At 38.7% G+C, this 12,686-nt stretch overlaps 1 protein-coding gene across 1 annotated transcript; it reads right to left on the bottom strand.

The window, feature by feature from the left end:
* Positions 1-4,285: 4,285 nt before the first annotated feature.
* On the bottom strand, positions 4,286-10,945 carry stard7 (StAR-related lipid transfer (START) domain containing 7). The gene is made up of 8 exons (XM_041811370.1): positions 10,063-10,945; positions 8,655-8,818; positions 8,519-8,568; positions 8,087-8,197; positions 7,803-7,885; positions 7,595-7,694; positions 7,416-7,500; positions 4,286-6,457 (listed from the first exon to the last, which is right to left on the bottom strand). The coding sequence occupies exons 1-8, from the start codon at positions 10,506-10,508 to the stop codon at positions 6,279-6,281; spliced, it is 1,218 nt and encodes a 405-aa protein (XP_041667304.1). The 5' UTR covers positions 10,509-10,945; the 3' UTR covers positions 4,286-6,278.
* Between the last annotated feature and the right edge of the window lie 1,741 nt (positions 10,946-12,686).

Genomic DNA, 12,686 nt, shown 5'->3' with positions numbered 1-12,686 from the left:
TTACTAAGAAACTGGACTCTATGAGATGCGTTCGTAACAAGATCACTGGCGAATAAATCAAACTCTGTATTGATTAGTCCACCCAATATACTGCGGGAGAACTAATTTAATTAAGTTAATTCTTCAGGCCTGTATTTGAAATACATATTTGAATGTTTATATCACAAAACAGTTGTCAAATTTGGGGATCTTTCTTTTAGTCGGGTCTCAAAAAGTCGGGCGTGAAGGACAGGAGGGTGGGGTTTGACGCAGTTTGTGCGCATTAAGGGTGTAGCCCTTTTCTCCGCAGTGAGCCTGACCTATGACTAATCGTTTTCTTTTTTTTTTTTTTAATTCTGCAGATGTTCTCAGCTGCAACTATTCATTACCAATCATTTTGTAAACCTATGGTACTTTTTTTCCTCTCAAACAAGCAAGGATCCCTACCCTCACAGCTTTTGGAGTTTTTCGCCACTTGGACTGGAGATACAAATCGAGATGTTGGATTTCTCCTTCAGATGAAAGAGTCTTTTTAACTGATGATTTTCTTTTAGGAGTTTACTTTTTATCACACTCATCAGGAATACATCTGCAGTCAAACACAGAAACGCATATGTTTTAACAATTTTTCCTTCACGTCTATCCATAGTTACACCAAGTTTTTGAGTCGTTGGATGGCCTACGCTGAATAAAATCCCCTGTGATGTGTATTTATTTGTTCGTCTTTGCCCACGACTCCATTGTGCTTGATCTAACCATGCAGTGTGTCTTCTGTCCATGGTTGTGCCAAGCACCTTGGAGGCTTGAGAGCACTACCTTCTCTCAGATTTTAATGTCAAATTCTGCTGTTTTATGATTCAGAAGAGTAACTCAAGCATTGCCAGTATACCTTTATTTTTGGAGCAAATTAAAAGACTAGGACATGCTGGTGGACTAGTGACTACCAGGAAATTTTCATTAAATCTTCTAATTTACATTTTATTTGTTTTAATTCCATAATGTGCCATAAGTTGTACAAGAGTGAGAAATAAAGATCATCTTAAAATTCTGTCTGTTTTCTTGACATCAATGGATTTGAAACCTTAAAGAAATGAGAAATACTTTGAAAACAAAGGATGAAAGTCGAGCTCAAAGGGTTTTTATAGCATTCATATACATAAAATAGCCATTTTGAACAACCTGGTTGGTGTCATTGTGCCAGATTTGTAGAGACGATCAATTACAGTAAGTGCTCAGTGGCTTTTAACTGCAGCTAATAATCTCAGCCAGTGGAGGTCATATATTAAAACAATGTGCTGCCAGTGAAGAGTGCGGACACGTCACTGACCAGTAAATCACACATAAAACACACAAACCAAAGTGTTTTAGATTTTATGGACTCAGAATTATGATAAATTATATTTTGGTTGATGCTGTTTCATAAGTAAAACAACAATAAATTTTAAATGATCAAACTGGTCTCCTCTTTTCTTGTGACTCATAATTTAATAAATTCAAGCTTCACTATTGTTCAGCGTCCTGCAGAATCATATATCAATAAAACAAAATATAAACTATAAAATGGACCGGGCTTTTGTTGGCTAAATCCTGTTCAGAATAACCTTGACAGCCACGAGGTAAATAAATATCCACGTGGTATTAAGTTTAGCCTACTTGGCCAATTTGAATGACCTTGAGAAATATTTTCACAAGTAAAGCTAAAAGTATTCCTAAAATAAAAAACAGCCAAATTTATGTTGGAATTTTGATTTAAGCAGCAGTTTCTGCTAGAAATAAGATGATAATTGCCGACCATGTTGGCTTAACTGTTTCTGTTTAAATGGATTTGAACTTGACGACGGGATACAATTCCTAAATTGTAGTCACAGCCTACAGCAAATGTTTCTATTTTTAGAATAATATCCATTCTCGACAGGCATTTTGACTTTTGTTAGAGGGTAAAAGTGAAACCACATTTACAGCGGCACTGCTTCACTGTCAGTAAATCGAGCTAAATGGAATGCTGCCATAATTAAATGTATTTTATTTGTGTTTTTTCTTAAAAAAAGGGGAAAAGAGAAGGATAAATGAGACTGGAAGGACACTTCCACACTGTATGCATAGCAACATTCACAGACATTATTTAGAAGACTTAAAAAAAAAACAGCAACGCTTGTTCGAAAGGCATTTTTTGGCAGTTCAGATAGAGTATTGAATTAAGTTGGCAGATACTTCTATGAAACACAGAAGGTTGTGAAACAAGTCTGTATTAAAAGATGTATAAACAATGTCATTCAGACCACAGACAACAAAAAAGCAAATAACACACAACAGCTGTTGTTGCTAAAGATTGCAGCGTGCAGTGAAGCACCAGCTCAGAGCTTCCACAATAGTTCTGTGCCATTTGGAGACTAGAATTTTGTGGTGTGTTAGCTCATATATAATGTCAAGACTATGAATGAATTACTAAAAAAATGATTATGTTGTATTTATGGTTGTTTTTGGGCATGTGAGCTGTTTCACAATACAGTAAAATATACCGTGTGTCAAACTGCCTTCAGAAAGCTCTCGAAAATTAATCTGAGCACTACATCTAAAGAGAATATTTAACATTATTTCTAATGCACAGTAGTCTTCTAAAATCATAATCTGACTAACTTTTAACTTCATCCCTTTTCTTTGCCTCCATGCCAGCTACAGCCAAGGCTGGCGCATTACGTATTCAGGTTGTTCATTTGTCTGGACGTTCCTCTGTATGTGACTTTCTTGTGACCAAGATATCTAATGAACGTTTAGAGGGATTTTCTTCAAACTATGCACAAATGTTTGCTCTGACTCAAGGATGAACTGATGGGATTTTTTTGGGTTAAGGCTCAAGGCCCCTGGGTAATCCTTTACTCGTGAAACCAATATCTCAAGAACGCTTTGAGGAATTTTCTTCAAACTTTGTTTTCATTCTGGCTCAAGGATGAACTCATTTAAAAATGGAGGTCAAAAGTCAAGGTCTTTAGGTTTCACATTCATCCTTTAAACAGTCAACGTAATATGTCCTGCTTGGTTTCACCCCTGCCTGGACAACAAAAGGTGCACGTTACTGACGTGAAACTACTGCCCAATGAATAATCCTGTTCACAAATTCCCCACAGTAATCTGTGTAGTGCACATTTGGTACACAGAAAGCCAAAAAAAAAGCTTGAAATGTCAGTATTAGATCACAGTGAATTGTATACAGTTTCAATGTTGAAAACAAGCTCAATTTGACTAATACTTGCATACATTGTTTCAATTCAGAAAGTGATCCTGTTGACAGGTGAGGTTGAGCTGAGCAAGATATAGAAAACAGAGAGAGTACTTGTGAATGCCTCTTTCTGTGTTCTAATGACTATATTTTGGCAAAAACAGGGATATGTAAGGACATCAAGCCCTTAATATGTTTTTAAATTACTGCGTATGGAGAACTGCCTTTTTCAGCCTGGTCTTCACAAGTCTGTTCCTTTGTGTGTGCCTGTAAGTGGACATGGCTCGCTTGGCAGTCACTGACGTTTGTGTAAAGTAGGCTTTTATGGTTCTGAAACAACCTAAAATGTATCTATCCACCAAAATCCATTGTAGCCTAATCACAGCAGCAGTAATTCAATTGTCCACTCAAATGGGTGTCAAAAACCACAGAAAAAAAATGTAGATCTTTCTATCTGACCACCACTGTACTCTTGACATCTGCTCATTGTAGACCTAACAGAGGCATGCACGCATCATTTTAGTCTAGGTGTCAATATTTCTGTGCATTAACTGCCTGAATTGACTAAACTAAACCGAATACTGTGTGGAAACAGTGATGGTGCATCTAAAAAAATGTCATTTTTTCCCATAATTAAATTTTAAAAGTTGAAGAGTTTTGTCAGCTTTAATCATGAAGATTAAAACAGAAAAAGTCTTGAAATATTTTATGCATCTGTGTAAGATGTGTCTAGAATACAGGGAAATTTCACTTTTTGAATTAAATTCTGGGGAATAAATAACCTTCATGATGTCCCTTTTTTTTAAGATGCACTTGTATGTAGTCTAGTTTTGAAGCATTTCTGTAGGAGTAAAAGTGTTGCTCTTAACTGAGGCGAGTGCTTTGGGTTCACCGTGAAGCCTCTGCACAGTCTGCCACTGACCTTACGCCCAGACGGGAATAAAGGCTTTACAGATTATCCCATTACTCTGGACAACAGTGGCTGCTTTTGCACCGACACTGCCAGACACAATGTTAATCACACTTGTCTCTGCAAAGACAAGGTCACAACCAACAACACTGCTCTGAAATAAACATCTGAGCTCAGTATGACACACATGAAGATCTGTTTATTTCATCTGATTAGTCGCCTTTTCATTTAAATTACTCTTGTAATCACAGGGTAACAAGTGCACCGGCTCACGTTCACACAATAAATCTGATTTAAAAAGAAAACATATGGAGGCTAAACACAAGAAATGTTAAACTGCCTGCAGAGGGAACAAACAAAAAAAACAGTATCTGACAGCTCGTTGAGAGTAGTGCAGGCGGCACACATATGGCAGAGCATTAACATGTTACATTCTCAGGCTTCACATTAGCAGACACTGCATAATGTTTAATTGTATTATGATCTGTTTTAGGTCACATGAGAAAAAAAAATAGCATTTCCTCTTCACATTTTAAACATGTCTAGCATGGATCTTTTTTAATCAATAGAAATCTTGACGGCAGTTTGTTTTACACACAGTGGGATTATATATTAATACTCATACATATAGAAAACCCTTGACAAATGTGGATCCCATCACACTGCTTTACCTGCTGCTCATTCATTCTGATATACCACCCTATGACAAACACATTACATTTTAGCTCGATGAGATGCTTTTAGCAGAGATTTCAAGATATTGGCGCCAGATTGTCAGGCTGTAAACAGTGTACTTTATTCCACAGCACATGCTGCTTTGTACATTCATAACACCCCCCTGCAAATAGCAAAAGCAAAAAGAGTGAGAGGATGACGTTTCAGTAGGACCGACATGAAAAACAAAAACTGAAGAATCATAATACGGGAAAAGCTTGTTACAGAGCTTGTTCTCTCAAAAACAGGAATTTCCAGTATTCAGGCGATGGTTTTACAAATGTACAAGATCTACAGTAACACAAAGAAACACCAATACTTCCACACTTAAGTGATTTTTGCTACATCTCTTGTGACACAGGGATAACAACGGGACAGTTTTTTTGCTTGTATGAAATGCTAATGGATCAGGATGTGGCACAAGTGCTCCATTTTCCTTAAAAGGGCATAGGCTTTAGTAAAAAGGTGTCTGTGTAGGTTTAACCAATCTGAAGTGCTTTAGTACCATTGAATCTGAGGATTTCTGTTGTTGTTATAAGACACTACGCCCCTAATGCTGAAGGACTGGTTTATTTGCAGAAGGCTGTTTAGTCAACACTAAAAGTTTCCAAAAAACCGCGGTGAGATGGACAGCGTGAAAGCTCGACTGTGCTGAAAGACGAAAACACAAAAAGAAGCCCTAAATTTCTTTCTAAATCAGTTGACACGTTTTCTGATAATGGCATCTCTCTTTAATCCATCTGGTCCAGTCGTGTGAAGATCCACTACTCTGACAAGACAGCAGTTGGTTTGAATCCATGACATGAAGAGTATATTAGAAAGTGTTCAGCGTCAGTCCTCAATTCCTCATCAGTGCAGAGATCTTCATTGTACTTTTTTACATTTTAGTATAAACCTTTAAGAGAAGACAGTCACAGTAACCGTTTCATGCCTAATACTGCAAAACCACCCTCACATCTCAAATCACACATCAGTGATGCCGCTGCTGGCGGTATAATTCGAGCTTTTTTGAACAGTGGAAGAACAGATCATGAATGTTAAAAATGGCAGAAAGCAATGCTTTGGCGAAAGCATCCAAACAATGAGGAATTTTGGCTCACTCTTTCACACACCTCTACAACAAACGTCACAACCAGAGGAGGCAAAAAGTCCATGTGGCAATGTTTCGATAAGCAAATAGATGCTAATGCCAGCAGTCTGTGTGATGACATTGCCTCTGCGGGGTTGTTTTACTGTCACAGATACAGTTCACCGCTCTAGCAACGTCTCATGTACAACCAACATAACCATATCTATGGAGGGACACATTATTATTAGTCTTTCATGGAGGCTGCAACTTCCATTTGCAATTCACACAAAGTCCGGTCCCCAAAGAGAGACAGGTCTGGAGGGTTTGGGTCTGGTTTAAGTGCAAGTGAAAACACACCAACGTAACCCTCAGTGTGTGAAGTTTTCATCTCAAGCGTAGATCTGTCCAGGTCCGCCTGTGTGGGGGTTTTCTCCACTCAGGCGCTCCTGGCTCGCCTGACGGTTTGTGTCGCTGGATTTAATGACTCCTGCATAGTCGTGGATCCCAACTTCCAGGTTTTTGGCCCTCAAGGCAGCAGTATGCAGCTTCTCTAGAAAATCAGGCATACCTGTGAGAAGGGAGAGGAAGAGTTTCCTCAATATGAAGGTAAAGTTCACAAATTGAATGGAGAACATGAGCTGTAGTTCCTGCAATCAAAGATAGGGATGCAACTAACAACTATTCTGTAAGGCTGGGCTTTGCAATACTAATCGATTTTTTTGTTTTCAAATGAAAATAAACTACTCAAACATGTTCTTTCTATCAGAAATATGTAACATATTTGAACTGACTTCCTTTAAAAGGTCAACTCTGTAAACTTGTCTTGAAAGGTACACTATAGGGGTATTTACATTAACACTCAGGTTCTGAAAGTTTTATCTGCTTAAGAAACACACTGAAAGTAATGTTAATGTCTCTCCATGATCTATGCAAGCAAACAAGGTCATCAGAAGAATATTGATTATTTCTGTAGGTGTATTTGATTACTTGTCATCTCTGTCACAGAACCTGTAAGATGAAAATGTTGGCAAGCAGACCAAAACTCCTTTTAATTCTAAATTCTACTAAAAGGATCAGAGCGAATATGATAATTAAAACTGAGCTAAACATTTTTCTTTGTTTGAGAAAACTACAGTTACTCATAAGCAATGAGTAAGAAAAAAATATCATTTTGTTTACATGGTTCCCAGAATTAACATAAAATTAAAGCTTCTTACAGTAGCTATTACTTTTGGTATTACTGCAGTAAAGTTTAACAGAAAATCTCGATTTTCAATTTTCAAAATCTTGATTTTCCAAAAACCTGATTTATCAATTTAATCAATTTCTTGCCCAGCCCTACTATTCTGATAGTTGCCCAGCTGTCAACTATTGCTGGGTGATTAGTTGGCTAAACAAGTGGATTTTGGCTAAATTACTTGAGGCATCTTATTAAGGCTGTATACAAAAAAAACAAACATTTCTGTCCTGAGATTTAAGAAACATTCTGTCTTTTCTTTAAATATAACCAGTGAAAAACAGCTTACCACTTGACACCATCCAGCTCACACAGTAGCGTGGAAACACAGTCTGAGGGTTGTCACTGTAGGTCAGCAGATAATCAAATCCATTCTGTAAAGAAATGAAAATAAATGAGACTCAAAACAGAAACAGAGCCCTTGATGAAAGAGGAATTAGCCTGTGAATCAAAACATCAGCAACAAACCTCATCGAAGGACTTGTGAGGGCGGATGACCATCTTTGACTGGTATGAGTGGACTCTCACAAATTCTTGGCTCTCTGGCACTCTGGGATGCTCCACAGCTCTAAACATGGTTACAAATACAGAAGTTAAAACATACAAAGAATCTATCATAAGTAAGACATTACAAACTAACCAGTATTTTACCACAAAGATCGTTCTAAATACTCACCTTGACACTAGGACCATCAGGTTGTTGTCCACATCAACATCATAGCGGCGCACATACACATAGTCCCTCGAGTACATGGGATACTTTGAGGGGAGATTAAACAAGATTAGAACAGAGCTGATAGTCTCACCTACAAAACATCTGACTGTACTTCAGTTGTGCAAGCACTGCCTTTTGTCAGACTTTTCTTTTCTAACAAAAGGGAGAGAAATTTAACTGTGTACAGACATTTTCAAGAGCAAATATCCTCCACCCTTTAGGCATAGTAAGAAGGACAAACTCACAGGGAACTGTGTGGCCCAGTGCACGACCTCAGAGCCTGTATTGACATCTCTGTCCACCACTTCAAGCTTGATAACCAGAGAGTCCCACTTCTTCCTGTACTCTGTGTCCAACTGGGGAAAAGGTGACAGTATGAGTCAAGGGTAAGGTGCTTAATTTTAGCACAGGGAGTGAGGGTTAGAGGTGCATGTTGCGCACATGCAGCGTAAACACGGTTGTGAAACAGCATTTAGGAAATGAAACTATAAAACATAAAATGTACTGTGAGGACAATCTATGAGAAGGGACAGTCCAACTACAATGACTATTTAACCTTTAACTAAATGACTTTAACTTGGAGTCACATCCACTTAGATAATTGTAATCTATTTAAGCAACACATTGATGTTCCTTGGATCATCAGTTAGATGACGTGTGATTTAAAATGGACGTACCTGCACATTGAAAAACTGTCTCGGGGTGACATCTGTGTAGGAGCCCAACACTGAAAGTCAAACATAAAATGACTCTTAGTCTTCAGAGAAATCTTACAAACATTTTAATCAAATGTGAGATCATGGGCTGCCTTACCTCTGTATTCATACAGGTGGCTGTTGGGAATTGGGCGCCTCCACACTTTGAAGTCCTTCTTCTCCATTACCACTTCCCAGCCAGGTTCCAGCTGTCCTGTTGCTGTTCCTGAAGTTTTGTTTACATTTTTTGCAGCCTCCAGGGCCTGCAGCTCAAGTCCACACCTTCAGAATGGATGTAAGCATTAGGGAAGGCTGTTCGGTAAGCCACATTTGACATAACAGATCATAATCAAAGATAGAAAGGGCTGCAATTCATAAACAGATGGATGAGAAGAGATTTCAAGTTATGTAAATGGTGCTTTCACATTAGGGGCCTGGATCAGAGTATGACATGTGGACTATGCATGACATGTGAACACAACTGCTACCTGATACAGAAGAAAGCTGCGTCATATATTATAACATTTTCATAAAATTAAAACTTCTTTCACCTGTTTAACAGTTTTTCCACACTTTTGTGAATGCACGGGGGAAATCATAGGAATATGATGATAAATGGTTTGTTAGCACTGACCTTACAGATGACTACAAGCTATAGTCAGAGAGTAGAGTTGCAAAGGCAAATCTAAACATCTCCTGTCTCTTCAAAAACTGTTGCATCCTTGCAGCATGAGAGTGTCCGTGTTGTTGGAGTTGTAAAATGTTTTAAAAACATCCACGTTGGAAGGATGGACGCTTTTGCCAGCCCGACACATAAACAATCCTATGTCCAGCTAGTCTCAAGGGGTGAACACAGCTATACAAGGAGCTTGTTTGGTCTTCTGGTGGTGGATGCAAAGGGAGTGAGCTAAAATCTCCTGTCTGTGTTAACCTGGGTTGTGATCTCATGAATGTGAAGGCCATAGCGGAAAAAACAAATACATTTTCATACTCACAATACCCTTCTGGGATCCACATTGGACACACTAGAATTTAATTGCCTAAACTAAGATCAGAACTTTCAAGACTTAGATATAAAGTAGTGCTGCATGATTTGGTAATTGCAGCCTTTAATTTGATTATGTAACTGTAAAGCCTAACATGGCTCATGCATTTAGATTAATAGTGCAGAACACTTAAACCTATAATCTCTTGCTTGCTTGCTTAAAATGAGAAAGAAATGATTCAATCAAAAATTGCAGGCACACTTTTTCACAATGTCTAAACTGTACAAATAAGTTGATCATGTTACTGTACCTAAATGTAGCTAACATACCTGTGCATTTCAAAACATTTGTAGATGCTTTCTTGCTATTTTTAACTACTGTAAACAAGAAATTATATTTTGATCATCAGGAGGTTTTATTTCTACCTGTATAGCACTCATGTTTAAACACCTGTCATCTCTAGTCTACACATATGTACTCTGATTTTATTCCTGGATGCTTAGTATGAGTATATTGTGCATTTTAAGACAGATGTCATACCTGCGGATTTCCTCATCTTTAATCTTCTCGTTCTCCCACATGAAGACACCTGCCAGGGCCGCGAACAGTCTCCCATTAGGCGCGTGCTTGCTCTGAAATCTGCGCCATATGTTTCCGACCAGGGTCCACCTTGTCCGCTCCGAGTACAGGTTAGAGTAGAGCTCTCCGATCTGATAGGCACGTCGGAGCCTCTGTCCGGTCACAAAGCCGCAGTGGTCCGCAAATATGGACAGCAAGCCCTTCCTCTTTTGGCCAGACCCCGCGGCCTCACTGGCACCGACACCTGCCCTCTGGATCCATGACAGCAGCAGGCCCATGCTCCTACCCAGCCAAGGCAACCTTCCTTTGCCCTCCTCCACAGCACGCCTGAATGATCTGCTGCTTTGGAGCCTCATTGTGTTTACACCGATCTCACAAATAGGACGTCGGGGAACAGAGTGAAACATGACAGCCGTGACCCCTAGCTACCAATGGCACAATAACGACCAGCAAGGTTCAAAAGCTAGCTAGCTACCTGACGATTTCCGCTGCCAACACTAATGGTCTGCGGAGATGCACCATGCATCACCATTAAACAGATGATCAAACAGGCTGTTAGCGAGTAAAAGTCATAATAACACACCGCTCGTGTGATATTCAAAATATTTTCGAACAAGCGAAGTAACGTTAGCATCGACAGTTAGCTAACATGATTTCTATCGCCTTCTAAAGCAACCGTGTGACACAGCCAAACTACTGACCAGCAGAGTCACACTTATAATGTTAATTTACCAAAACCCGAAACACTTTACAGCTCTACATCTGCTACTTAAGCTGACACACAATTGTCTTCTACTTGCGTCTTTCCTGGAGACAGCCTCACGTTTTTCAAAGTGGTTTTGACCTCCTCTTCCTTCTGTCTCTCGCACACCCACTCGGAAGTCCCGCCTTACAAACCGCAACACTTGCGTTCATTGGATGTTTCATATATCAGAGCGAATTTGATTGGCCATAGTGGAAGCTTGTCAAATATTGAGCTAATTTGTGCCCCAGCATGTGCGACTGTCTGAGTTCATGTCCTCGGGACAGCTCTGTAGTCCCTCAAATGATCTTGGATCAGTTTTTGAGATCTGGCTGCTCATCTTAGCAGCTTGAGTCAACGAGCATGTGCATGTCGTACCTCGTCCAGGATCAGTTTTTGTGACATAATTGAACAGACATTGTGTAAAGAAAGTCAGAGTCGCCCTCAAGTGGCGGTATTTATGCCAACAGTGTTAAGCAACGACCCACCACGTGTGTCTCACTGCAGAGAACTTTGGGAGTTTGCCCTAAACCATATCCTTAGGAAGTACAGAAGTACAAGGCAGCCACGCTGCAGTAAAAGTATAATTAGTTTGTTAAAAATGTAGAAGTAATGGTAAAAATGTTAATTTTGCTTCAAGTACTGAGTATCTACCACTGAAACCCAAGGAGCGTGTACGATAAAATATGACCTTGCCTTAATTTGCATGAAGAACAAGAGAACGTTTATATCCAACCAGGTTGTTTACTAAAAGGTGTGGCTTAACTTAAAGGAAAATGCTACAGCTGTTGGGGATGGAGTATTTTTTTCTTTGTGCTACTAACCGTCATGTTTTATTGGCACAAAGCTTGGATCTCTTCCTTTTGGCTTTTTTCCATTATTTTTTCTATTCAGAACTTGATGCTATTTAAAATGAGTTGATGTACAATAGGCTACTTCCCCCAACATTTACTCTAGTAAAAATAAAATCAATAGTTTTATAAAGTACCCCAAAAACTATAAGTACACAAAAAGCTACCCACTGGGGTATAGGGATTTAGGGACCCCAGAAACAATATTACACTGGGCCCTCCTTTACTGGCTAGTCAAGCAACAAATGTTGCATCCTTTTTAAGAATATCTATGCATTTTAATGTATTTTTGAACCATAATTTCCTGATTTATGAGCAATATTTTTATTGTGATTAAATTGACTTTATTTGCATTATTTCGCAGCACTGGGCTACACATTTGGACATTTTTAAGGGAGGAGCAGGGGCACTACAGTATTTTGATTTACTCTATTTGATACAAATTTCGTCCTGTGATTGACTTGCGACCAGTCCATGATGTACCGTGCCTCTCGCCCAATGACAGCTGGGCTCCATAGGCTCAATTCCTCAGACTCTACAAAGTATTCAGTACTTTAAATAAATCTTACTTAAAACCCATTTTACTTTAACTTGAGTAGATCTATAGTCAAGTACTCCTTAGCAAATTTTAACCAAAGTAATTGTACAATTTGAGAACAATAATCTTGTACATTTTCCACCTCTGTTTTGTCCCTTATTTTTTGTGTTCTTTATATTCAATTTTGTATTCAATACTGCTACTATATTTTTTATAGTAATCTATATAAGCTCTCTGCTGTTTTCAGCTTCTTACTCGTATGAGAAAATGTACTTGGCAATAAAACTCAATTTTGATTCTGATGATATGGCTCAATAGAAAGCTCCTGCTCTGGCATTGCTTAAATTTTTTGGTTTAAAATAGCCTATATTTGACCTAGATGCCAGATCAACCTCATCTTTATTGGTGGATAATTAAATTACACTCCAAGATAGCAAAGCTTAGAGTTGGAAGT

This window comes from Cheilinus undulatus, linkage group 17 (assembly GCF_018320785.1).
Source record: "Cheilinus undulatus linkage group 17, ASM1832078v1, whole genome shotgun sequence".
NCBI classification, from domain to species: Eukaryota; Metazoa; Chordata; class Actinopteri; order Labriformes; family Labridae; genus Cheilinus; species Cheilinus undulatus.
This window is presented reverse-complemented; position numbering and strand designations above follow the sequence as displayed.